The sequence below is a fragment of the Dermacentor andersoni genome, chromosome 7 (genome assembly GCF_023375885.2).
Source record: "Dermacentor andersoni chromosome 7, qqDerAnde1_hic_scaffold, whole genome shotgun sequence".
NCBI classification, from domain to species: Eukaryota; Metazoa; Arthropoda; class Arachnida; order Ixodida; family Ixodidae; genus Dermacentor; species Dermacentor andersoni.
Window position 1 is genome coordinate 69,183,723 of NC_092820.1, and position 27,596 is coordinate 69,211,318.

Consider the following 27,596-nt stretch of genomic DNA (forward strand, 5'->3'; position numbering starts at 1 on the left):
GGTTCACTTCCGGCCTTCCTTGGGCCACGTGACGTTTTGTATACGTCGCAGCGCCACGTAGAAACAGAGATCTAAGGCTTTCGCTTAATAAGCCACGCGCAGAGGGCAGTGTGACAAGCAATACTCGATCAAACGCACAAAGTAAAGCATCTCGCCATGTGGCAGAAAAAATGTCTGGAGTATTGAACTCGCCTCAAAGCTCCTTTTACATCAGCGTACTCCGTGCATGCGGCTTTAAGAAAAAACCAACCTCCTCATAAACGGTGCCTTCAGCATTATCGATGCGGTTATCCGCATTTTTCAAAATTTTCAGCACCACAGGAGCGCGCAACTGCCTCAAAATAACGCGCCCCCACAGAAAGCTGCGGCCTGTTCGCAGGAGCCCAGGATAAAAAGCGTGCCGTGCGCAGCGCCTGCCGCCGGCGGGCGAGAAAAATCGAGGAAGAAAGCGCGCCAGGGAGGAGAGTGTCACTACTTTCAAATTATTAAGGGGTTTTAGTGCGATCATATCTTAAGAGCCATCTGCGTTGTGGGCAAAGTCTAGGTGCGACGACGGCTCGTAGTTTTGCGCGTGCTTTGTGTTCTCGCCGGTCACTTTCTGGTGAAGCGATAGACCGCACAAAGGTCACTTCGCTCGCTGCTGATGCTGCGCTTGTTCACAACAGTGTTTCGATAGCGAATGTCCGCGGATATCTAATGTGTTGCGTTCATGACATGTTTGCTATGCGCGCATATGATATCCTTCTTAATTTAGCTAGGAAGCCAATGTTTACAAGTTGATATGGCCAATGAAAGTGCTTCTTACTTCGTATGGTTCTCTGCTAATTTGCTATCGCAACCGATAATTTGCTTGCTGACGAAACTGCGACTCCTTGTTGAGTGGCAAACGAACTGAGCAAGCTTAGGTTTCACTTACGTCACAGTTAGTTGAGCCGAACGAAGAGCAATAGGCTGATCTTTTAATCTTTGCTGGCATCGGTATATCCTTTCCCACCTTGTGCATGATCCTGCTTTTAAGACAGTGGAGGTTCCTGAAAGGTAAACATCATACATTCTAGCAAAATTGTACCGCAATCCACACATTAGGGTAACATTTTGAGACTGCTTAGGCGCAAGTACAGACTGCAATTTCCAACAATGAAATTTGATCTCGAACTTAAGAACAAATAGCCATATAATAAAATGTACTCCTTCTCGCTACATTTGCCCTTTTTGATAAAATTACATGCACGGAAGAAAACAATTTCATTGAAGCAGAATATATAAATCGGTCTGGAACAGTGTAATGCGTTTAAATTATTTCTCGAGCAATAAATACGCCTATAATATTGACAAATTAAGGAATCTCGCTTGTTTGGGGGTGTAGATCCTGGATAATTAAGTGTCTGTTACCTGACCATGTGTACAAGAGCGCATGAAGAAGCTTGCTAAACGAAGAAAACTACGGTAATGAAGAAAAAAAAAAGCTCCTGAATATCTAGGTGGTTGAGATTCGGTTAAAACTGAACCAATGAAACAGTGCGGCTGCCTTCACTGTGAATTGGGCTGTTGGTGGCCTTGATTAGGCATCAGAACTTCTGCTATTTGTCACCAGCGACAACACGTAATTGAACAGATTATAAATATTTTGAAGCTTTCCGTTCTACGATGTCTGTTGAAATACAGTGACGATAAATATTTACATACTCCGCAGCTCCGCGTCAGTCGCTGCGCTAAGAAGCTCAGTGTCATTCACCCCGTGGCATGACTCGTTATATTGTTAAATAACCGCGGTTACTAACTTTTATATGCCACTGAAACCCTTATACAGCGCCTGCTTCTCACTACATTTCGCAACATGCGTGCAAATAACGCAATATTCGTGGTTATAATTTGGAGTTTTGTTGAAAGTTACATAGCAGCGCTCTGCGAAGTAAAACTTCGTTGATAATATAGGCTCTGGTTGAACGCCCAATGGGAGATTGATAGTAGGAAGAATGCCTAATCAGCTTTCCCGTCTATACGTAGCGTATATGAAAGGTTAACCCACGTCATGAGGGCAGTTATTACGACACTATTGTACGATGCAAGCAATCATGACATTCGAGTTCCTTGTCACAATGACGTGATCATTTGACCGCAACGTACATAGCGTACAACTCCAGCCCAATGTATTCCAGGAATTGAGGAGTTTGGTGACACATGCAGGTGGGCGACAGCTATATTTTTGTCCCTTTCGGCTCATATATCTATGTTTCCTTCTTTGTCAGCGGCACAAATTAGGCGACGAAAAAAGCGAGTGTAAAGAAAAACATTTGGCGTGGCGCTTTCTCTCGTGTTGTTTATTCGCGAATTGTCGCGTATATACCAATCTGTCTGTGCAGTTTTGCCCCATGTCTCAGAGCAAACAGAAAATATGGTAATTTCAGGACACGACAGTGGATAACATCTTTTCTGGCTTAGATGACCTAGCAATAGTTGGCAGGAACGTCCGCCCACGTGAGATCAAGCTTTGGCCACCTTACATTTTCTTTTAAAAATGGAGGGTCTTTAGGTCCTGCGCAGTCATTTCTCAAAACATATTCTTTGAGTCGAACTTTCTCGTCACATGACGCGCGATAAAATTTCGAGCATCTATGCGAAACATGACCCTGCCAAAATTTGTTCTGAAACTCAATCAATGCGTAGTTCGCACAGTGTTTCCGTATATTATATAAGGAGTCGTTTTTCATGGGAAGTTGCGTGTACAGTTAACTGCGGGAAAGAAAGGTTCTACAAAAGCTTTGATGAATATTTTTTCAATGCCCAATTTAATTCTGCCAGAACACAACTGAACACATTATTAGGGTTATTTAAGTGAACGGCCCTCTCATTCAGTTTTACATAAAAATTGTCTGTGTGCAACACATCCTACTAGTTATAATAGCAATCGCAGTAATATTTATTTTGGCAGAACAAAAATGTACAAATATAAATACATGACTGCATGGACATATACACATGCATGATAGAGCCGTGCGTAAACCTACATCCCAATCCAGGTAGGCTTGCAATAAGCGTTAGCGTATTAGGTTGCCTCGGATACTATAAGATTGGAACATTATCTCAACAGCGGTGGGAGCGTTGTATTTGTAAGCATAGCTGTAGTTTTTCAATATTGCGTACAAAACGCAATAAATGTACAGCCCGTACATATGAAGGTATATTAAGAGCATATTTTTCGAGTAGAAATGCGCAAACATTTCATATTGTGGGAATTTGTGCGCAATATTTGTACAAGAAATTGAACTTACAACAAAATGTTCGGCTGAAACATTTTATGTGTTTATATTCAAGGACATGCAGCAATAAGACACATAAATGTATACTACATTTATCGAATACTTGCGCTTTCTACGAGGTGAACTGTTTCTAGGCTAACCGTCCCGGAATTGGAAAGCAGGCAGAGGCTCAAATAGTTGGAAGCCATCGCTCCTTTCCTTTCTACCTGTCTCTTATGTTCTTGATATGCGTGCGCTGGGAACATTAGTGTTAAAATAGCTGCGTCAGCAGGTGCCTGAATCTCGGGCCACCTCAACAAGTCGACACATCTCTGCCGCTACGACAATGGTGAGTCACTCACCACGGTGCCGTCGCTACAGGCTCATATAAATGGTTTTATTCCGGTAATGTTCTAATCGTCCCCACCGGTCATGAAAAATTATATTTGTTTCAAGACAGGAATCACTGAATCTCCAGGAATCGCTGCAGTGACTATTGTGTGCTTGTGACAGCTGGTGAGGATCGTAGCGCATGGCAGCCTAGCGCCATTTGTGGGGAGATGTGCACTGTAAAGCCGTATGATTGTTTCGTGCGCTTCCTAAGTGTCGTGAGTCGCCCACGTGATTTGTGTATAGAGATGGGGTCCTACACGTCCGAGGGGCAACCGTTCGTGTTTTATGAGGGGCCAGAAGGCCCTCGTGGTGTGGGGCGACAAGTCACGGCGCGCGCCAGGGTAGCGCGGTGTGGGGAAATGATTGGAGGAACGCGGTCTTGTGCGCACTGAGTTGGCATTCCGCCGACTGTCATAATAGGTCCCCACAGACAAAGCTTGAATGAGACTGCTGTACGCGGTGTTGTGGCGCTGGCTCGTGATTCGCTGGCTGGCTGGAGACGCCGCTGAGGTTTAGAGTGACCTAGCAATAGTTACCACGTGCTGCATGTAGGGAGGGGGGTCCATTCCCCTGCGTGTCCAAGAGGCAACCATCGGGCTATGGTGTGTGCTGAGAAAAGCATGCGTGGTGTCGAATGACGACTTACAGTGTGCAGCGTAAAGATGGAGTCGCATGCGAAGAGCACATTCGGAAAACGTTGTCTCGTAGACAATAAGTTCAGATGTCATGGATGGTCATTATTCTCCCACGCGGACAAACCTTGATTGGGGCTGCGGTACGCGGTGTTGAAGCCTCGGCTTCCGAGACATATGCGGGGTAAAGACGCCTCCGAGGTTTGAGAGGGCCTAGCAATAAATTGTGTGGGCCTGGCGTGTTTCGCTGGTGGTCTTAACTGAGTACGTTCAAATAGGAGAGGGGAACGGAGATCTAGGAAGATGGAAACCCGTTTCACTTCGAGTATGGTTACATTTAAGTCCATCCCTTTGGCTTGTGACTTAACAGACTTTAACTTTCATTGGCAACTTCATCTGTGGGGCGGGCCAGTGGCCTTACCGGCCTTTTTCTTTGTCTGTTTCAGCTGTAATAATTGGGACGATATGCTGTCCCTCAGAGTGAGCTGAGATCAGGATTGCTGATATATCAGTAAGGCTCTACCCCATGTACGCTAAAACGAGTCTGGGTTCTAACGGTCACTGTGTCACTCGACGAGTGAGACTTTGTTTCTCAATTGTTCAAGTTGTGATGTCTTGATTTTAGCTGCCATGTATATAGAAAAGCTTACGTATAAATATTTCTTGTCCATCGGTTCTCCATCGCTTCCTGTCTGCAACTGATCAGCCCAGCCGATCATCATCTGAGAAACTTCACGTTGCAACGGAGAACCAAGGACAAGAGACGAACAAAACTTTACTTACACTATACACGTGAGCAATCACCGCTAAATCCAACAGGAATCGCAAATGGGGGAGTACAACCATTATATGAAGTTTCTGAATTGCACAAGGATGCCTAACCTCGCCATGTTTTTTCATGTGGCTTTGGCATAGGGAGATATAGATGCTACATGGGGGGTTTCAAGCTGAAGGTGGAAGACACTGGCGACAGTCTATTCATTTAGTACCTCCAAGTACAGCCTGCGTCTGGAAAGAAAGTGGCTTCGCCGCGATTGCTAGGTTCTGACACGCTTTCCTACTACAAAATTAAAAGCTGAATGAAAGTAATATATCGCCTTAGCATACCATGGCTGGCATGAAAACCTTCATTCATAGGCATTTTTAGAAACTATAACGATAAGTATGCAATAATATATTATTTAATATAATAATATATGTAAATTGTAATATAATATAATATCATTTATAATTGTATTATTTTTTATCAGCTAGCTAGAACGCTCTCCTGCAAAGTTTTCTTTGCAGAATTATCGCGCTACACCTGACACCCCTTCCCCCCCCCCCCCCCCATGACGCACACGCAGAAAAACATAGTTTTTCTGTAGCAATGTGCGAGCTATATGCGAATAAATAAGCAAGCTATTTGAAGTTAAAGAAAGTGGCGCGAGATGACAATATTCATGGTAGCTCACAGGCCGGTAGTGTAGCCTTGCAGGTGAGTGTCTATATGGTAATTTCGAGCCGACTAACTCGAAAGCCCGCGGAACGTCGCTACGAAATCTACTTATGCTGATGGAAGGAGAGCGTATCGTAGATAGAGGTGCAAATACCGAAGTGAAACTAAGCAAAGTTGCGTTTGTATTGTGTAATGGCAAAGCGATCTCTTGTACCCGAAGCCACACTTTTGGTCGACGATGGAACTGTGCTAGCATGTCATTAAGTTGCAGGCGGTAGGCTGTACTTTGTACTTGCTTCACCCCGAGCAGGCAAAACGAATCACTCAATAACGATGATTCGAATTGTCAAACGAGGCACACCAAAGCGAGCAGTGTAAATATCTTGATGTACGTGCTACCTAAATTGTTGTGTGAGAAATCCTCGTTAATGGTCTCCAAACGCTTGAAGCGGGGCTTCAGGCCAGAGGTTGAAGCGTTCGGTGGAAGCGAGAATGTATCGCTGTTTCGAAGACCGTGGTCGAAATAGACCAAATAAAACGTGGAAGAATGAGGAGTCTGGTGAAGGGAAGTGGCCACAAGAGCTAAAGCACAGCGTGCCGTTTATTATTCGCACACTGACACTGGAGGCATGCCCTCAACCAGCCACCTAGCCGCATGACCTCTACAATCCTATAGTAACAACCTCTGCAGCAAGCGTTAATACTAGGCCACAGCGAGAGATAGCTGACTAGACTTGCATCGCACGCGTTCCTGATGGCTGTAAAAGCGGTGAAGGGAATGGAAGACATACATTGCGCCTTATATTGGTGGCCGTTCTGGCTAGACCGAGGCGCGCCACACACTTGCTTCGTTCATGGCCATACGGCATCAACATTTCAGAAGCCGCTGAATATCTGCCTTCCCATGTTAAGTTTCACTTTCTAGATCCATATAGTCGCCAGCTTGCAATTTGTTAGGTAAAATGTATAATTATAGAAATGTTGCGGAATATGAGACCTCACCGGCGTACACAGCTGCTGCACAGACCACAGTGCAGCTAGAAGGGATTATAGGAGTCAACATCTAACAAGATGATTTGTATGTGAACATTCTTAGTGTTCAAGCATAAAATTGTGCGTGCCTGATTTCTACCCGATATTACTTTGCGCGTACTTATAATTAGCTGGTTCACTGTCTCAAATCTGCACATTTCCGGCATCTGACGTTTTGGTTAAGAAGGTTGTCGAGCTTCCGAATGTGCTTCTCTAATCTGGACATCTGCCTATAGCTACATGTGGTCAATATGCTTTACTTCAGTTGCCCTTATGCATGTGCACATTGACGGCCTCTATAAATACAGCATTGAATATGGGATGTAAGACTCAGTTGCATATTTTATTGTCAGAATTTGTCGGCTATAAGCTGAACAACGTGCAAAAGCGGAACCATATTCCTGCTTCAGGCTCTGGAACAGGAAAAGCTAACTTGTTTCCTTTTATGACCGCTTATGCCTTTCGGTACGCTGCGAATCTCGTTCTTTTTTTTGTAGTAGTATAAAAGGGGAAAATCCAATTTTTTTTACTCGAAGCCCGTGTAAATCCCCCGTAAGCTTTCCGTCTCCAGGACGGCCTAAGACGCACTTGCATCGAGGGTTTAGCGCGTTGGTCTCGGCTTAATATTGATTATGCGGCCCACCACACACATAGCCGGATCACAATCACGTTTACAGCGGACGTGGCACGCACTATTGTAGGTCAGCTCGAGAAAGTCTCCCTTCTTACAATGATAAAGTGGATATAGCATACATTTTTTTCTGAATGATCTAGATCGAGTACGCTTCCCATATATCTTACCTTAAAGCTATAGGTAGAAGACGCTTCGTACATGGCGAGAAGCTCAAAGGAACCTTGAGTTTTCCTTTTCCCATGAGGTTTCCATCATGCGCTGAACACGCGCTAGCAGCGCCAACGCCGTCCACATCTACACCAAGTCTGCAAAACGGGTTCAACAAACATGGTATAATTATATTGTGTTTACGAGACAGTACATCATGTTTACGAGACAATATTAACGCTGGCGCTTCATTTGATGCGCTAGAATGGGTAAAACGAGCATTCAGTTCTAATTTGCAAATATATAAATTTTGCCGATAGCACTAAAGGTACTTGGGATACAACACTAACGAAGCCTTCAATTAAAACGTATTGTCACGTGGTAGTGACGGTTAAGAAGGCAGCAAACTGTGATTAACGAAACGAGCGTTTTATTGGGCGAACTTCCGCCCTCAGAAACAGACTACACTGAAAGAACAACGGTAGCGGCGAACACACTCGGCGATCGTCGAAAATCTGATCAGCGGGTCAAGCGCGTCGGCTTTTATAGATCAGTCGTCGAATGTTCCATAGTAATTGCTGGGACCCGCGTGCCTTCCACAAAGTTCTACGCCATTCGTGTCGCGCATACATGCAATCAGAATACACAAGGTTCGGCGGCGACAGACAGCGGATGGAACCATCGATAACATGCCAGAAACTTCCGACACATGCAAGCGCGTCCTGCGCTGTGCGATAACATTTGTTAGGCGGTAAAACGTGTCGTCCGAGAAAGACAAGTACACGTGGCAATACTCCCCTGTTAAAAAGCATCGACCTGATGCTGCAAACAAACTAAAGTAATAAAGAAAAGCACTCGTACCAAAGAAAACAATAAAATAAGCAAGTTCGTCAGCGTCCGTAAAAGGGTTTAAGACGCACCACGTGGACCACTTCAGATCGGGCGCGGTGCCGCTATGAATACGAAATGCCATCTGGCACGACCTCATAGTCCAGTGCGCCAATCCGTCGGATGACCTTGTAGGGTCTGAAATAGCGTCGTAATAGTTTCTCACTCAGTCCTCGTCGGCGTATCGGGTTCCATACCCAAACACGGTCGCCGGGCTGGTACTCGACGAAGCGTCGTCGGAGATTGTAGTGTCGGCTGTCGGTACGCTGCTGGTTCTTGATCCGTAGGCGGGCGCGCTGTCGAGCTTCTTCGGCGTGCTGGAGATAGGTAGCGACGTCAAGATTCTCGTCAGTGACGTGCGGCAGCATGGCGTCGAGCGTCGTCGTCGCGTTCCTGCCGTAAACCAGCCCAAACGGCGTGATCTGTGTTGTTTCTTGTACCGCCGTGTTGTAAGCGAATGTTACGTATGGAAGGACGGCATCCCAGGTCTTTTGCTCGACGTCGACGTACATTGCTAGCACGTCGGCGAGGGTCTTATTCAGGCGTTCCCTAAGACCATTCGTCTGTGGGTGGTAGGCCGTTGTCCGCCTGTGCCTTGTCTGACTGTATTGCAGAATGGCTTGGGTGAGCTCCACTGTAGAGGCCGTTCCTCTGTCGGTAATGAGAACGTCTGGGGCGCCATGTCGCAGCAGCGCCGACCATACACTGGCACAGCCCCCGGCCGGTCAGCGAGCCCATATCCGGAAAACTAAAAGCGGCAACCAATTGAGGTGCGGTTGCTGTTTGTCGAACGGATGAAGGTCCTCCGCCGCCGACGAAGACGCTGAAGAAACTACCTCGAAGACATAACGATACGCCGCCGTGCCGACGAAGTGTGGAAGCAAAGAATAAGACGATGAAAGACGACCTGACGACGTCACATACCAGCCACAGGTCAACGCGACGCAGCCGTGATCCTCACGCCAAGACCGAACTGTAATGCAAGCCAGAGAACCACCGACCTCGATGTGCTTCTGAACGGCCACGCAGTCACCACCTTAGACGACACAGGGGCTGATTATTCCGTCATGAGTGGACACATTGCCGCCCAGTTGAAGAAAGTAAAAACTGCATGGGAAGGCTCTCAAATTCGGATGGCTAGGGGACACCTCATCACGCCGACTGGAATCTGCACGGCAAGCATTACCGTTCATGACCAGACTTACCCTGCCACCTTCGTTATCCTCCAACAGTGTCCACGAGACGTCATTCTCGGCATGGACTTCCTGAACCAACACGGCGCAATTATCGACCTGAAGTCGAAGTCGATAAAACTGTCGGGAGATCGGGCGATACCGCCGGAGAGCTCTCGTAGTCACCATGCCTTAAGCGTGCTCGAAAGACAAATACACGGGTCAGTATTACAAAACGTATTATACTGGAAAACAGCGCATATTGGTCGAACAACGCTTTCACGCAGTTACTGAACAAATGTTTACGAACGCAATATATAAGTCACAGATCTTCAATTTCAAGCGCTTAACGTCCGTATGGTAACCTACACTATTGCAAATTTTGATATTTGTGGCAGTTACAATTTTCCCAGGGGTATAGGTCAAATGATGCGTCCTTCACTAACTACAAGCACATGGTGCAGTAGCGCTTGGATACGTAATTTATTGAGAAAAGTCGTAACTGACCCTTCCTGTAAGAACCTCCTGTGCACATTAACAACAACATCTTTATTGCGCTGTATTGGCACGTGTACATGTTTCTTCTTTTCTCGCGCAGTGCATTTGACTAGCCTGCATAATTTGTAATGTACTCGAAAGCCATCGCTGAATGTAAATTTTTGTGGTTGTAGCCGAACCTTCTGCAATCTGGTTGTATGCGCGAAGAATTGCGCAATATTTTCTGCGAGGCCCGCGGCTACCAGTAGTAACGCTGATGCCTTCGACGATTCATGCATGAAAGGCGACGTCCTTGACCCGGAGGTCAGATTTTCGCCGACTGCGCTCGCCGCCATCCTTGTGCTTTGAGCACAACCTGTTTTTTCGTCACAAGTTCGCCCAATAAAGAGTCCGTTTCAGCATTCAGAATTATTGCTCCTGTGAACAAACAAGGTGCTTTCCTTATTTCACCGAAGTCACCTCGGAAACATTCTACGATCCTCGTATATAACGCATGAAAGTAAGTACTCAATAGTTATTTTGAAAACGCACATTAAACGCGAAACACTTCAAAACTTTTGTTGGGCGCGAAGCAAATTATGTCTCCTATCTTCACCAAATATAAACCTAACAGACATAAAATTTTCTAAATGTGTCTGCTTCTACATATTGGTTTGACACCACGATTAACTGGCGCTCAGGAATAAACTGATGGTCAGAAAAAGACACTAACTGAAGCGCGATCGCCTGTCATCTCATTTTCTCTCCATTTACGCGCTTCAGGGGTGCAATTAGCCATTATGTTTTCTAGCACATCTTGTAACAATAAGGCCCTTGCTGCTAAAATTAAAAAAAAAACATCGTGACACAGCCTTGCCTTGCCCGGGAACGCATTAGAATTAGGTTAATACGGATCGTCGGAGGGATGTATTCCTTAAAGCTGGTAATGACATTGTTTGACGCACAGTTTAATCAGGGAGCACACAAAAATACTACTTCTGTGACCTACTCTATTCTACCTGATTGTTGGCGTAAAATGTTGATAGCAATATGAGACAAAAACTTTTCTAGGACAACGTTGTTAAATAACGCGTTGAGAGCACTCACTACATTGTTGTGCTCCTGCTTTCCAGAGGTATCTGTAAACGGTATGAAGTTTAGCAAGGTAAAGCTCAATAATCAAGAGCTTTGCGGAGCAGCTAATAAGTACGGGGTATAAGACCCGACAGGGTGTGCCGCGTATAATTGCGTTACGCTTCAAAATACTTTTTCTTGCATGCTTGTAGCGATGTGCAGTCACTTAAACGTGCACATGCCACTAGTGTAACCTGGATTAATATACACATGTACACATATCATGCACTGAAGAGCCTAATTTGTTGCCACTTATTGCATCCATCCCTCTGAGAGGTGGAGTTGGGGTCAGTGTCGTTTTGTTCGGACACAAAATTATGGAGCATCCTAAAAAAAATGCTTTTTATGTTTTTTCTGCTCAATAATGGAGACGCTCGCGTAAACATCACAGGCACTGCTTGCCTGGTTGCCTACTGCATTGGGTAAAACAGCGCAGGCATAGGCTGCTAACTGTTGCCTTTCATCCTTCCATTACTCTCTTTCTGGCAAGACTAAACACTTACTATGCGAAATTTGCCCGCAGCTGGTATATTTCTACGGTTACTAGCCCGCAGGACGAAAGCGCTCCCTTTATGACTAGCTGTAAAGTTACTCCCGCTTTTCTGGGCATTTGTATTGGAGAGTATACGTTAATAATAATCATGTGGACCGGTGTGCAGACATCACAAACCGAATAAAAAGAGTGTAGACTGGACCCTGTCAAGGGTATGATAGCAACAATTATCGAAAATTGTAAGGAAATGCTGCTGCTGAGAAAACAGAAAGGGAGGCTTACGCATTCAGAATGACCTTGACAAGCTTGTTCACAGCTGAGTACACTCCGTCGTCTCTCACTAAGACAACGTTGTTTTTAGTGCATATACTTCCTTTTGTTGCAAAGCCTGCAATACAAATACCACATTCAAATCGAAACTGCTGTTCAAAAAACAACTGCCAAATCCTGAGCAGAATCCCAATTTCCCAATCCACTCTTGCGGGAGTTACCTAAATATAGGTTGCGAATCGTCATCACTCTCGAGCACCCCGCAGCTCTGGACGAGTTCAATACTGAAAAAATACTTCTAAATCTACCGCCACGGGAGACTTTCCCGCCGCAGAAACAAAACAAAAATTGGTTTATGCATCATGAAATTAGCAGGTTGCAACTTGAAAGTGAAACGTTCGGCAGATCTTTTTGACTGCGTTTACATGTGACAAAGGTACCCAAACTCTAAATCGTACCAGCTGAAAGTGGCAGATGTTTTTTCAATACTCATTCTTCAGAAGTCTGTTCAAGAGCTAACATGCTGCTGGTGTCGTCATCAAAAATTATTTTGTTGATTCGCTGTGATCACGAGTGGTACGGCCTGTTTCTTCATCGGCAAATGGAAAGGCATCTGTATCAGGCGCGTGCATGACTGTGCGCCTGTTCCTGACATGCGCGCTACGGTCGGCCCATTATCACTCGGTCGGCTATAAAAGCAACACTTCCCAATAAACCTGCGTTCTTCTTGTTCTGGCTATCTTGCTGTTGTCACGTCCTTCGCGGCACGCATACATGGTGTCAGAAGTGGCTACGACGGTCTAGCTTCGGCAGCCGTGGAAGACGAAGCATGGAACGGCTGCAGGCACCGGAGCCCCTGCGTCTGGCGGGGAACGTCTCGGCATCGTGGAAGCGTTTCAAGCAAAAATTTGAGCTCTTCCTGCAAGCAACGGAAGTGAAGGACCAGCCGAAAAGTGAAGCTTCGAAAGCTGCACTTCTGCTGAGCATCGCGGGTGACGAGGCGCTCGATGTATTCAACAATTTCAAGTTCGAGCCGAACGAGAGCAAGGATGACTACAAGACCTTAATACAAAAGTTCGACGCCTACTGCTCAGAGGTGACCAACGAAGTGCATGAAAGGTACCTGTTTCGCACGAGGACCCAAGCGGAAGGAGAACTGTTCGAAAAATTTTTACGTGACTTAAAGAAACAAGCCTCGCAGTGCAACTTTGGAGCATCGCACGACTCACTGGTAAGAGACCAAATTGTCTTTGGTACCAACAACGCTAAGCTACGGGAGAAGATGCTTCGGGAGAAAGAGCTAACGTTATTGAAAGCGGAAAATATGTGCAAAATTGCAGAGTCAGTCGCACAACAGAATGAGGTGTGGCGCAAAGCAGACGGCTGCGTCGATGCCATTTCGAGGCGCACAAACGAGAGTAAGCGTGGCGGGGAACAGTTGCAGTGCAGGCGTTGTAACCGCAAGCACAGGCCGAAGCAGTGCCCAGCATTTGGAAAGAAATGCTATGTGTGCCAAGGTGTCAATCACTTTTCTATGTGCTGTAGGAAGTCGACAGAAGTGAGTGAAGTCAACAAACTTCAAGAGAGCGATTTTGATGTCCTAGATGTCTGCAGTAAAGGTGGAAAAACCAATGAGTGGACTGTAAATGCTCAAGTTAATGGTCAGGGAATTTCCTTCAAGATAGACACGGGATCACAAGCCAGCCTTTTGCCGTTTTCAGTCTATCGGAAACTACCATCAAATGAACTACAGCCGACAAGCACAGTGCTGCGGGCGTATAACGGCGGTGTCATAACGTGCTTTGGGACAGTGTCGAAAATTGTGCGTGTTGGAAATGCACACACTCCGGTGAAATTTTTCATTGTAAAAAATGGTCGCCAGCCCATACTGGGACTAGAAGCCAGTGAGTCCTTGGGACTGGTGCACCGTACTGTGGATGCTGTGAACGCGGCTTCTGTATATGGTCCTCTGAACGATTTCAGACATGTCTTCGAGGGACTTGGTTGCCTGAAGCAGCCCTATCACATGGTCCTGAAACCTGGAGCAGTACCGGTTGTCCAGCCAGCTCGTCGTGTTCCTTTGGCCCTGGAGGAGCCTCTCAAAGATGAACTCGAAAGAATGGCGCGGGCTGAAATCATCGTGAAAGAACAGGAGCCTACTGACTGGGTAAGCCCCCTGGTACTTGTGAAGAAAAAAGATGGCAGTCTACGAGTTTGTTTGGATCCTAGGAATATCAATCAGCAGGTGAAAAGGCAGCATTTTCCCCTCCCTAAACGTGAAAACTTGGAAGCTAAGTTAGCGGGCGCCACGTACTTCAGCTGCTTGGATGCTAACTCTGGCTACCACCAGATAGCTTTGGATGAGCAAACCTCGAAAATATGTACTTTCTCGTCGCCTTTTGGAAGATACCGATTTTTGCGACTACCGTTTGGAATATCGTCTGCACCAGAAGTGTTTCAACAAACAATGACTCAAGTTCTAGATGGGCTACCGGGCGTACTAGTATACATGGATGACATTTTGGTGTGGGGTTCAACGCGGCGAGAGCACGACGAGCGCCTAGTAGCTGTCCTGAAAGCAGCCGAAAAAGCTGGCTTAACTTTCAATGCACAAAAGTGCAAGTTCGGCGTCACAGAAATCAAGTTTCTTGGTGACATAATAACCTCAAATGGCATATCATCGAACCCACAGCTCGTTAAAAGCATGATTGAAATGCCGGAACCAACAAGCAAGCCCGATGTTCAACGCATGCTGGGAGTGTTAAACTACTTCGGAAAATTTGTGCCGCGTCTGTCTGAACGAACAGTGTTGTTGAGAGATCTTATCAAGTCTCGCTCAGATTTTCAGTGGACTGAAAACCACTCTAGGGAGTGGAAGAGAGTAACACAAGATTTGGCCACAGCTCCCGTGCTTGCTATTTTTGATGCTCAAAAGGAAACAGATTCCGTGCGACGCTTCTCGGGACGGTGTAGGAGCAGCTCTGCTGCAACGTCACAGCGATGACTGGCGACCCGTAGCATATGCATCACGCGTTCTCACACAGGCAGAGCAGAGATACGCTCAGATTGAAAAGGAGGCCCTTGGCATTTGCTTCGGATGCGAAAAATTCCATCAATTCGTCTACGGGCGAAAGCTACTCATAGAAACTGACCACAAACCACTCGTGTCGATAGCGGAAAAAGCAATTGATGACATGCCGCCCCGGCTGCAAAGGTTTTTTCTGCGTCTGTTTAGGTATGACTTTGTTTTACGCTACATTCCGGGAAAGAACCTAGTTCTGGCTGATATGCTATCACGATCCACAGCTGATGACTGCAGCAGACAAGACACAAACATGAACGACGTGGAAATTCACGCAGTGCAGTCCCTAGGGTACATGGTGACGCCAACGACAGAGCGCGAATTGAGGACAGAAACTGCGCGTGACAGCTACCTGCAGGTAGTGGTGGAACGTTTGTCAAGGAGCCAACCCGTTGAGGGTGAACTCAAGCCTTTTGCGCAAGAACTATCTGTTGTGAATGGGGTACTTTTTAAAGGCTCCAAAGTAATCGTACCCCAGAGTATGCGGAAAAAGATTTTGTCCAGAATTCATGCGGGACATCTTGGGGTTCAAAAGTGCAAAGAGAGGGCACGTCGCCTTGTTTTTTGGCCAGGTCTTAACCGTGAAATTGTAGCGCTACATGCAAGCTGTTCAACCTGTAAAAAATATGCTTATGCGCAAGCAAAAGAACCTCTACTGATGCGGTCAGTTCCCAGATGCCCGTGGTACAGGGTTGGAGTGGACATATTTTTCTTTGCTGGGGACTCGTATCTTGTGGCTTATGATGCCTTCTCGAACTTTCCAGAGGTCCAACAACTCCAGGACACTACCTCAAGGACTGCGATAGCTGCACTAAGCGCTATCTTCGCAAGATATGGCGTCCCGTTAGAAGTCTGCGCGGACAATGGTCCTCAGTTTTCGAGTTATGACTTCGCCATGTTTGCACGAAACTATGATTTTTCACATGTAACTTCTAGTCCTCATTACCCGCAGTCAAATGGGTTGGCAGAAAAAGGTGTGCAGATTGTCAAACGCATCTTGAAAAAAACGCAGGAGTCCGGGGACGACTTCTGGCAAGGACTACTGGCTTATCGCTCAGCTCCACTTGAGGACGGGCGATCTCCTGGTGAACTGTTGCAAGGGAGGCGCCTTCGAGCCAATCTTCCCGACTTCCATGAAGTACCCTGCACAGAGGTGAAAAAGCACTGCCAGCACGCACAAGGCAAACCATTGCCGAAGCTTTCTCGAGGGGACGTAGTACGGCTGCGAGGAACGAGAACGTGGTCCCGGAAAGCGAGGGTAAGAGGCACACAAGCTCCAAGGTCCTACCAGCTGGTAACCGAAGATGGGCAAGTTCTGCGGCGCAACCGCAAACACCTCATACGAACGGATGAGCCGTATGATGAGACAAGCAGCGAAGACGGGGACGACACAACCGAAACGAGCACGCCTGTCGACAACCCTCAGGTACCTGCAATGCGTTCTTCGGCCGGATCAACATCGCAGGCTTCGGAATCGTCCCGAACGACTGATGGGGCACAACAGTGCCCAGCCAACACAGAAGGAAGGCCAACACCGGATTCGGTGCTGACCCCAGCTCCGAGAAGATCGTCCCGGAACACTAGACCGCCGCAACGCCTTCGCTATGACGAGGCATTTAATCAAATTGCTTAACTAATGTCAAGAGTCTGTTTTGTTTGTTTACATGGAAGGATGTATCAGGCGCGTGCATGACTGTGCGCCTGTTCCTGACATGCGCGCTACGGTCGGCCCATTATCACTCGGTCGGCTATAAAAGCAACACTTCCCAATAAACCTGTGTTCTTCTTGTTCTGGCTATCTTGCTGTTGTCACGTCCTTCGCGGCACGCATACAGCATCAAAATTTTCACCACTACCTGAAAGTGTGAGTTAAGAAATGGTTTCATCAAAAGTTACAATTTCGTGGAACAAATTGCCTTTTAGTATTAATCACTTCGCGTAAGTGCTCTAACAAAGAAATTACGCATATTTCTAGCAGTATTTGGCTGTCAAAGGTAAAACTAGGCATCTCGTGAAGGTGATTATTTGCTTTGAATAAGACTCTACTGCAAAGCCATGAACGCAGCCCAAGCCGTAAATAAAAGACTAACGAATTTACAGATAAAGAATTTGTCTTAGCCATCAAGGACTGCACCCAGATTAAGGATCGCCCTACAACACAAAGAAAAGCATGATCAAGTCAACGGTCACAATCATGACTGCCCCAGTGCATATATATTTCAACGCTCGGAATGAACAACAAAGGGAGCCACTGGCTTTCCGTGTAATTTTGTAGGGAAATGTTTAGAACTTGCTAGATACATTCCAAAGACACCCCACCTTCAATTCAACAATTTAGAAGACTTATTCTCGACTCTATTCGGCAATCGACAGTCCCCCTCAACAACGTGGAAGCTGCTTTGCAGCGGCTTCGTAAGGACTTTCGCGAGCGTCATCTGCAGAGAAAGTCCAAATGTTGTGCAGAAGCGAGTGTTGCCGTACAGTGACGCAACCACACAGTGACACCACCGCAATCTGCATTAACCGAGAATATATGGTTGTTTCGCACCACCAACCCTGACATATCGGGGGAAACGAACGTGCGTTTGCTGATACAGGGCTCAAACCTAAAGCTTTACGTTGGAATACAAATCTATAAGCTGAATACTGGCATGGAACATTTAGCGGAGGCCTCGAAGATCCAGAAGGCACTGGAAATGCGCATGATGCAATATTGCCATCTCATGAGGATGCGAAACTGCGAAGTAGAAGCGCTCAGACCTAATGACATGCGCGGCACCTTAAGGGCCGCTGCGCATGACGCGCACTAGATGACACCGGCGGGAAAGATACATGTAGCCACGATTACAGGCTTTATCAAAAATAAAGCCCAGCGTTATCTAGGAGCACTCTATGGACCCCCGAATTGTCGCAACCGCAGCAGTAAGTGAGCACCCACGCCGCTGCAATTCGTCGTCATCCACTGCTGCTCACGAAGGGCTGGTGTGCCTTTGACGACCAAATACTGGAAGAAAGTATATTGGATACACATATCACTAATACAAACAAGTCCGAACACATAGCAAAGTAGCACTCTCACGCCTAGTGCATTCGCAGGAGAGGGTATTGTGTGCAATATTACCAAAGTATCTGCAAAGGTGCTGCCACAGCTGACGGGATATTTGAGGTACCTGCTAAAATGTTCGTTCTAGCATGTTTCAGCTGTTAGGCAATGGTAAAGCAGCCGTATTAAAGAGAGTTGCAGCGGGCTCTTTCAGATAATTTTAAAGGCTGCCTGTAGCAGATAGCCCAATCAGAGTTGACGAAGTGGTGTACTCGAAGCTGTGGACAGTAACTGCAGAAAAAATTAAATGAAAAATCGTCTAAGAGACAAAAATTCACTGACTAACATTTTAACTAGTTACCTTACGACCCATATTGCAATTTACAAATTGTAGCCCCGGAGTGTGCAAGGCGGATTCCCTCGGTACGAATTCTCAGGACGACACCAGTTTAGAGATAATAATTCCCTAACTTTGCCGAGAAATTCATTTGCATTCTATTTACTTGTTTGCTTCAATGTATAAAACGACGCTTTGTGAACGAATTATTAGCGTCATCACCCGGGGCAGACCAGTCTAACGAAGATCTGTACGCATGCTCTTTATAATCACCCTTGCGGACCAGTCTGAGCATGATCTGTACACATGCTCTTTGTAATCGCCGGTGCAGACCAGTCTGAGCATGATCTGTACACATGCTCTTTGTAATCGCCGGTGCAGACCAGTCTAACCATGATCTGTACACATGCTCTTTGTAATCGCCGGTGCAGACCAGTCTAGCCACGATCTGTACACATGCTCTTTGTAATCGGCGGTGCAGACCAGTCTAACGACGATCTGTGCATATGCTCTTAATAATCGCCGGTGCAGACCAGTCTAACCATGATCTGTACACATGCTCTTTGTAATCGCCGGTGCAGGCCAGTCTAACTATGATCTGTACACATTTTCTTTATAATCGCCGGTGCGGACCAGTCTAACTATGATCTGTACACGTGCTCTTTTTATCTGTTCCACGCTTCTCCGTTCTCTCAATGCCTTCCCTCAACAAACAAAGGTTTGATATAATTGGTCCTAGCGTGGTGATCAAATCAGAATCGGTGGTATGCAGCCTGCCGAAGAATTGTCTTGGAACCAACAAAATTGTGTAAGCTGTGGGTGAGATCGGGATGACTGATAGGTTTGTCATATTTAAACATATTGGCCATTCAATGGAGCGTCAACAACGAGGCGGACGCCTTCATAGTGTTACGCAAGCTGTTTCACTGCTTTTAATTGTATTACCTTCATGTTAACCTGCCAGACAGTTTGTACTTGTGGCGCAGGTTTCGTTAAACTAAACTTTTTTTATGCATACCACCCTGGGTTGTACTTTATTCATGTTGCTTTATACAAGTGACTTATGCAATACTTGCCAGAAGCTTCATTTCCGTAGGTATCCCTAAGGGGACGTCTGTGAAATAAATTGAACATTGCATTAAAAATGTATCCCATGAAAGCTGAAACTTCTAAATAATTTCATGTGTAGTATAACTAACAATTAATGATTACATCACTGACTTACCTTGTTAGTATTATATTCACATCTTTGCCATGGGTGCGTCCGGAAAGCTGACTTTCAATAACTGACTTCCAGTTTCTAAAAACATCATTGATGGTGGAATGCTTCTGGGTACTTGAAAATAGTGCTTTGCTTTGAGGGGACGATAGCTTTAGAAAGAAGAGAAAATGTAGTTCAGAAATCAACACTACAGTTGGTGAAAAATTTTCCAGTCGTTATTTGCACGAGAAGTATACCACGACATATGCCAAAGAAGCTGTTTTTTACACTCAGCTGACATGAGCGTTCTCTATTTTTAGTGAGACCCAAGCACATTAAAAAAAGCCGCTGTTTTCGGCAGATATTATTGTGTCCACTTGTTGCAAGGGCAGGACTCCAGACTTCAGCGGCCATCGCCGAGTTTGCGCCAGTGACTTGCATTCCAGCCCGAGGTGCCTCAGCCTTGCAGTGACGACATAATCGAGCTGATAACGATTTTGGAAGCAGTAGCACCATGATAACAAAGCCAGCATAACGCAAAACACATTCGGCTGACGGACGACGGACATCGAAGGCAGGGATGAGCCATCCTTGCGTGCAGTATGCTAAGAACGCCTGACCTGTATCACGCACCATCTATGCTGTTCGAGTGTAATAATTAGTTGCTTCGGAAATCTATTTACCCAAGTGATCAATTTCACAGGTGATAGAAAAGAGACATTCATTCCTCGAAGTGAACCCGTATTTCACGTGAGTTTAGTTTCTGTCATTTCTGCAGTCATTGTTGATCTAGCCTCTAACCCTACAGCTACAATGGAACTAGCAGAACTTTTGAAGGTTATCAACAGGCGTAAGACAGCTGACATAAGGAAGTATAATAAGGATAGAATACAAAATGCTCTCAGGAACGCAGGAAGCCTAAAAGCAGTGAAGAAGAAACTAGGAATAGGCAAGAATCAGATGTATGCGTTAAGAGACAAAGCTGGCAATATGGTTACTAATATGGATGAGATAGTTCAAGTGGCTGAGAAGTTCTGTAGAGATATATACAGTACCAGTGGCACCCACGACGATAATGGAAGATAGAATAGTCTAGAGGAATTTGAGATACCACAAGTAACGCCGGAAGAAGTAAAGAAAGCCTTGGGAGCTATACAAAGGGGGAAGGCTGCTGGGGAGAAATCAGGTAGCAGCAGATTTGTTGAAGGATGGTGGGCAGATTGCTCTAGAAAAACTGGCCACCCTGTATACGCAATGCTTCATGATCTCGAGCGTACTGGAATCTTGGAAGAACGGTAATATAATCCTATTCCACAAGAAAGGGGACGCCAGAGACTTGAGAAATTATAGACCGATCAGCTTACTGTCCGTTGCCTACAAAGTATTTACTAAGGTAATTGCAAATAGGATCAGGAACACCTTAGACTTTTGTCAACTAAAGGACCAGACAGGATTCCGTAAAAGTTACTCAACAACAGACCATATTCACACTATCAATCAGGTGATAGAGAAATGTGCGAAATTTAACCAACCCTTATATATAGCTTTCATTGATTACGAGAAAGCGTTTGATTCAGTCGAAACCTCAGCAGCCATGAATGCATTACGGAATCAGGGTGTAGATGAGCCGTATGTAAATATACTGAAAGATATCTATAGCGACTCCACAGCTACCCTAGTCCTCCATAAAGAAAGCAACAAAATCCCATTAAAGGAAGGCGTCAAGCAGGGAGATACAGTCTTTCCAATACTATTCACAGCGTGTTTATAGGAGGATTCAGAGACCTGGATTGGGGATAAGAGCTAATGGAGAATGCCTTAGTAACTTGTGATTCGCTGATGATATTGCCTTGCTTAATAACTCAGGGGACCAATTGCAATGCATGCTGACTCATCTGGAGAGGCAAAGGAGAAGAGTGGGTCTAAAAATTAATCTGCAGAAAACTTAAGTAATGTTTAACAGTCTCGCAAGAGAACAGCAGTCTACGATAAGTAGCGAGGCACTGCAAGTGGTAAGGGAATACGTCTACTTAGGGCAGGTAGTGACCGCGGATCCGGATCATGAGACTGAAATAATAAGAATAATAAGAATGGGCTGCGGTGCGTTTGGCAGGCATTCTCAGATCATGAACAGCAGGTTGCCATTATCTCTCAAGAGAAAAGTGTGAAACAGCTGTGCCTTACCAGTACCCACGTACGGGGCAGAAACCTGGAGGCTTCCGAAGAGGGTACTACTTAAATTGAGGAAGACGCAACGAGCTATGGAAAGAAGAATGATGGGTTTAACGTTAAGGGAAAAGAAAAGAGTAGATTGGGTGAGGAACAAACGCGAGGTAATGACATCTTAGCTGAAATCAAGAAAAAGAAATGAGCATGGGCAGGACATGTAATGAGGAGGGAAGATAACCGATGGTCATTAAGGGTTACGGACTGGAATCCAAGGGAAGGGAAGCGTAGCAGGGGGCGGCAGAAAGTTAAGTGGACGGATGAGATTAAGAAGTCTGCAGAGACAGTATGACCACAATTAGTACATGGCCGGGGTAGTTGGAGAAATATGGGAGAGGCCTTTGCCCTGCAGTGGGCGGAACAAGGCTGAAGAGGATTATGGTGGCGTTGATCTAATTAATGTCGTATTGTTTATGTAATTCTTTATGTGATTCTCTGTCTAATTATTTCTCTTATTTTTCGTACACAACAAACAGCATAATTAGAACTGATTACGTGCCTGTCCGAGCGCCGAGTTGTGTTGGGCGCTGAAGCCGTCCGCTTTGTGCCGCGCTATTTGTGCGAGTAGGCACTACGCTAGTTGTGTGTATTACGTCATCCGAATCACTACTCGCATATTATTATCTAGGTCATCCATTATCTGCTATGACAGCTGCGCCGCTGAGATCATTCTTTGCGCTTCGCCAACTTTTATCACCTAGCTTGATAGATCTGCATTGCAAATCGTCAAAGTGGGACATACACGCTCTGGCGTAAAACCTTCCCACGTGGTACGCAGAAGTCGCGCAAGAGCTGTCAAGAAAGTGTCTGGCTGTCAACAGCAAACACACGCAAGGCCGTGCTTCCCGAGGACCACGAGATCTATCGAAAGAATACTGAATAGCTTCTAGGCGTTCCTCTTCAAAGCGACGTCAAGCTCTCAAATTTCTTAGGCTAATCCTTCGAGACTTTGGCCTAATTGACAAGCTCTAGTGTGCTGAGATGAAGATTACATTCTTTGATTTTATGTGCGAAATCACTATACTGTTATGAGGCATCCCGTAGTAGCGGCTTCAGAATAATTGCGACTGCCTTTGGTTATTGAAGGTGCTAGTCTGTTTAGATCAACAGCGTCACTTTCGTCGCACATGTGCATGCCACGCTCGTATGCCTAGTTGTTTTATTTATTTCTCACCCAGCTCCTCCTAGGGCCTTTCTGGCCCAAGATCCCTTTCACTTTGTGTTGTAGTGTTAACGCTGGCACCATTCTCTGTATTTAATTAAAAAAAACTTTGTTTCTCGCTCCATGTATTTCACGTAAAATACAGCATTCCTCGTTATTAGTAAGCACCCGTGTGAAGGTGCAATGACAAGGTGAAGAAAGTGACGGAAAGCGACGGCGACGTCATGACGTTGTAAAGGTGTAGGTTAAAAGACATTACTTCTACGAGAAACCTTGATAAAATTAAATAAATTCTGGTGATTTATCTGCTAAAATCACAAGGTGACTCATGCCGTAGTGGAGATTCATGGGGATTTAGATTAGTGGGAATTAATTTTGAGCAACTCGGATTTTTTCTCAGCGCGCACGCAATGCACCGTACACGGGCATTCTTGCATTTCGCCCTCATCGAAATACGGCTGTCGGGGTCGGGATTTGATGCGGCGACCTCGTGCTTAGCAGCGCAATGACAAAGCCAATAGGCAACCACGACGGGTGAGAAACATCGTGTTGCTGATACACAGGCGCTAGTGCGATACAGAATCCATGTTCGCTTCTACTCCACTGGAGAGGGGATTCTTCTTCATGCATCTTGTCGTATGCTGTTGCACAGCACTAAACGTTTACGCATATAAAACAGCTTTGCACAAATATTTTTTACTGTTTTCGCTGTTACAATATTGCAGTAATAGTGATCGGCTCGGCTAGGATACTGTCGGACAACGAAATTCGTTTCATGTGCTATTTTATTACAAAAGTATTAGCCTCATTTCATTACTCCAGCTAGATAGGCGAAGGTTGATTCGTAAGTAGCCTGTACACATTTAGCGATGTTTAAGCTATCAGCGGGGAACTTGTGATTTCAGTCGGCTACGGTTGAACATCAAGGCGCGACCCTTCCGACACACTTAGTATCCGTCGTTTATTCTGCGGCTAGAATAAGAGTACGATAGAACCGGTGTATAAGGGTCGCCTGTATATGGCGAAACTTACCGTGAAATAGCCGTGTCTGATAAAGTGGAATCGTCCATACCCAAGCAGAAGCAATCGTCTTGACAGCTAGGCAGACAGTAGCACAACTACAGTTAAACTGTGTTGAAAGCGAAGTTTTGACAAGAATACAAGTAACATTACAAATTGCTACGAGAGTAAAAATGCGGTGGATTTTTTTTTTCAAAGTGTGTTTACGCATTGCAACCTACATGCATAACCTCAAACCTACGTGAAAAAGTCGCGAGCATAGTTGAAGAAAACCTATAAAGTTTCACGCATCAGCTTTCTCATCCAGATAACGTGTTGCGGGTAAATAGAACATTTAGGCTTCAGTCGCAGCTGATTACCCCGATGCTCTCTGCTTCATTGCCTGCTGGCTTTATATGGTCGCAATTAACAAAAAATTTAGCCCCTCTGTTTCCCTTTGTCTGCTTTATTCATTGTGAAGGTCTATAATCTCGCCGCCTTGATGCCGCCAGGTAGGATAGGATGGTTTATTAGCAACATGCCTGGCCTCTTAAGTTTACGGGTTAGGTGGCACCAGCGGGGAAAAATGGGTCTGCCACATTCACCCTCAATAGTTTGGAATGGTCCTGGCTAACTTCCCCTTTGTTAGACATATTACACATAAATACCCAAGTTAGTGGATGGATTGATCGTCGTCGCTGTAGCACGGTTGATGGTGCATCGCAGGCGTAATGCGAAGGTGTTGGCTTCGGTCTTTTACCGGCGACAAGTTATCTTTTCGTCCTATGTCAGTCTTATTTTCTTCATTTTTTGTACCTTTCAGTTTCAACCACAGATAAGTGCCTTGGTTGCCTGCTTGCTATATATATATATATATATATATATATATATATATATATATATATATATATATATATATATACATATATATATATATATATATATATATATATATATATATATGTTAGTGCGGCATTGAATCCCAGGATGCTGCACAGAAGTAGTTCAAACAGTAAGTAGAAGCAAGTCGGAAATAAAGTCACAGGCCTACGCGGTGCAAGCAGCACAGCCACAGCGTACTCTGGGTGAGGCGCTCCATTTTGGGCACCACGCATTACAGGGCCTTCGCGGCGAAGTCTCTTCGCGTCGTTTTCGTGAAGGCGATCTGAACTGTCCGCCCGGCGTCGTCGGCAAGCTGCGGCTTCTGCTACGGTGGCTTGTCCGGCTCTCTGCGCAGCGGTCTGCTGAGCCCGATATTGCCTAGTTTCCGCCGCGCGCGTAGCTCCGCGATTGACATCTTCGGCAATGTTTCGTACATTGCAAGTAGGCGCCATAACGTGTACCGAAGAGTAAGCACAAGTATCCAGACTACTTGGCGCACATGCCACATGTCTTCCCTTATGAAAATGAACAATGAGTTTCTGTAGAGAACGTTATGTGTTCCTAATGTGGCATCAGACATTCATTAGAAATGCATCGTCTAATGTTTTTTGGCATCACAAGTAGAGCAGAGACTCAAATGACAATGCACCTCATGATTTCTGGTGAGAAGAGCATACAGCTTTTTTGTGTTATTGCTAATGTCAAAGTACATCATATATGAATGTGTACGATGCCAAGTAGTGAAAAATTCTTCGTAGTGCAATAGCAATAAATGGCTCATGAGGCGGAAAATCCAGCATTGTCGGCTTGAGCACACGATGTACAAAGAGGTTACAGACTCTCAAACTTTCATGGGAGTCGAACCCAATACCTACGGTGCTAATTAATGCTACGAACACACGACCTTTGGTGCTCATTAAGGCACGGTTAATTAAGAGAGTTGCTTAAAATATATTTAAAACTGCACTCGAACCTACGACCCTTAGTGGAAGTCAAACCCTTGACCTTTGGTGTTAATGAAGGCGATGCTAATGAAGGCGCAGTTAATTATTATATAGTTAATTAAATCACTCGAGCCCACGACCGTTGGTGTCAATGAAGACGCTCGTAATTAAGGCACAGTTAAGATACTGTTATTTAAGGCACTCGAACCCGCGAGCTTTCTTAATGAAGGCTGTGCTAATCGAGGCACTGTTTATTAAGATATCGTAATTCAGTCATGCGAAACCATGACATTGGGTAGGAATGGAACCCACGAGCGTTGTTGTCAATGAAGTTGATTTTGATTAAGATACTGGTAATTAAGATATAGTCAATTATGGCTCTCGGACCAACGACCTTTGTTGTAAAGGTGATGTTAATTAAGGCACATTTATTAATAAATAGTTAAGCACTCGGACCCATGATCCTCTGTGGGAGTCGTGTCCACGAACCTTGGTGTTAATGAAGGCGATGTTAATTAATGTACAGCTAATTCAGATATAGTTATTAAAGCACTCGGGACCAAGGCTATTGGTGGGAGTCGAACCAATGACCATCGGTGTTAATAAAGACGATGTTAATTAAGGTACCGCTAATTAGGATATAGTTTTTTAAGGCATTCGGACCGTTGGCCTTTGGTGGGAGTGGTTCAGATGCATCGTTGGGGGCAGTCTAAGAGACAAAACTGAAGAAAACGATATAACACAGCGCGAGCGCCGGGTACAGTGGAAACGATTCCGATTTCTTAGGGCTATATAGGCCCAAAACAACGACGTCATTTTCTTTTCTTATTAAAGGGCACTGTGAGTACATGTTACCCCGTTATCACATTTGGTAAGCAGTGGAAACCTATAGCGTATGCCTTGTTCCGCGCTGTTTGATTTCTCGGCTGTGTTACTTGTCTTTAACTGGCAACCGATAATAATGCAGATTCACTTGATCATTACAAGACAAACTGCGCGTAAGTGGCACTGTCTATTTGCTGGAAGGCACTGTAGTACTTGGTTGCAAGCACATCGTGCGGCAGCGCACATTTCTGTCATATACCGCATAGGACATATGCACGCAGCCGAGGCATGCGGGTTTTTCAAGGAATCTTTGTTGGGCACACGATCAACACATAAGGCACGAAGGACAGCAGTGCAACCCGCTCACATTAAACAAACTAACATGAAAGCAAGATACGGACGACAGCGGTGTAAGCTGCGCCACACGAGCAAATTTGATGCTTTCCGTCTCACACTGTTGAAACGGGCACTGAAACATCGCACACTGCACATGTGTGCCTCGGAGATCGCGTCGATGATGTCTGAGGCTATGCAGTTGATGTTAACGACAGCAGGAGGTTATTTAAACTGAAGTTACGGAGCAGGTAGCATGGGTAGCAGGTGGCAGAAATGCGTAATTCACGGGCTTTAAGGGAGGTAAGGAAAGTGAAAATCGTTCGAATAACGCCACAGCGACGGCTTTCTGTAGGGATGACATTTTCAGATCTCGAAGGCGATGCTTTTTCTGGTTGGAGATAGCAGAAGTGATTCGAAATTGAAAATGCGTTATAGAATTTCTTTTTATGCCAAGCTATAGCTTACAATATAGATTTATCTGTGGTTCTGTTTCTCTTGCAACAGCTATGCTCAGTTAGGCAGCCGCACAAGTCCTCAGATTACGCTGGCCGAGGTATTGCCTGGACCCATGCGACCTGTTGTTGGCGCCACTCACCGCCCCATTTCAAAA

At 45.5% G+C, this 27,596-nt stretch overlaps 1 protein-coding gene across 1 annotated transcript in view; it reads right to left on the minus strand.

The window, feature by feature from the left end:
• LOC126534339 (uncharacterized) overlaps positions 1-27,596 on the minus strand; it is a 72,214-nt gene that overhangs the window by 27,210 nt on the left and 17,408 nt on the right. Inside the window, exons 3-8 of the mRNA XM_050181621.3 lie at positions 24,033-24,098; positions 19,637-19,782; positions 19,488-19,525; positions 11,962-12,067; positions 7,536-7,673; positions 917-1,031 (exon numbers count right to left, since the gene is read on the minus strand). Of these exons, the coding sequence (XP_050037578.2) occupies positions 917-1,031; positions 7,536-7,673; positions 11,962-12,067; positions 19,488-19,525; positions 19,637-19,782; positions 24,033-24,098 (609 nt within the window). The remainder of the gene's footprint in view (positions 1-916; positions 1,032-7,535; positions 7,674-11,961; positions 12,068-19,487; positions 19,526-19,636; positions 19,783-24,032; positions 24,099-27,596) is intronic.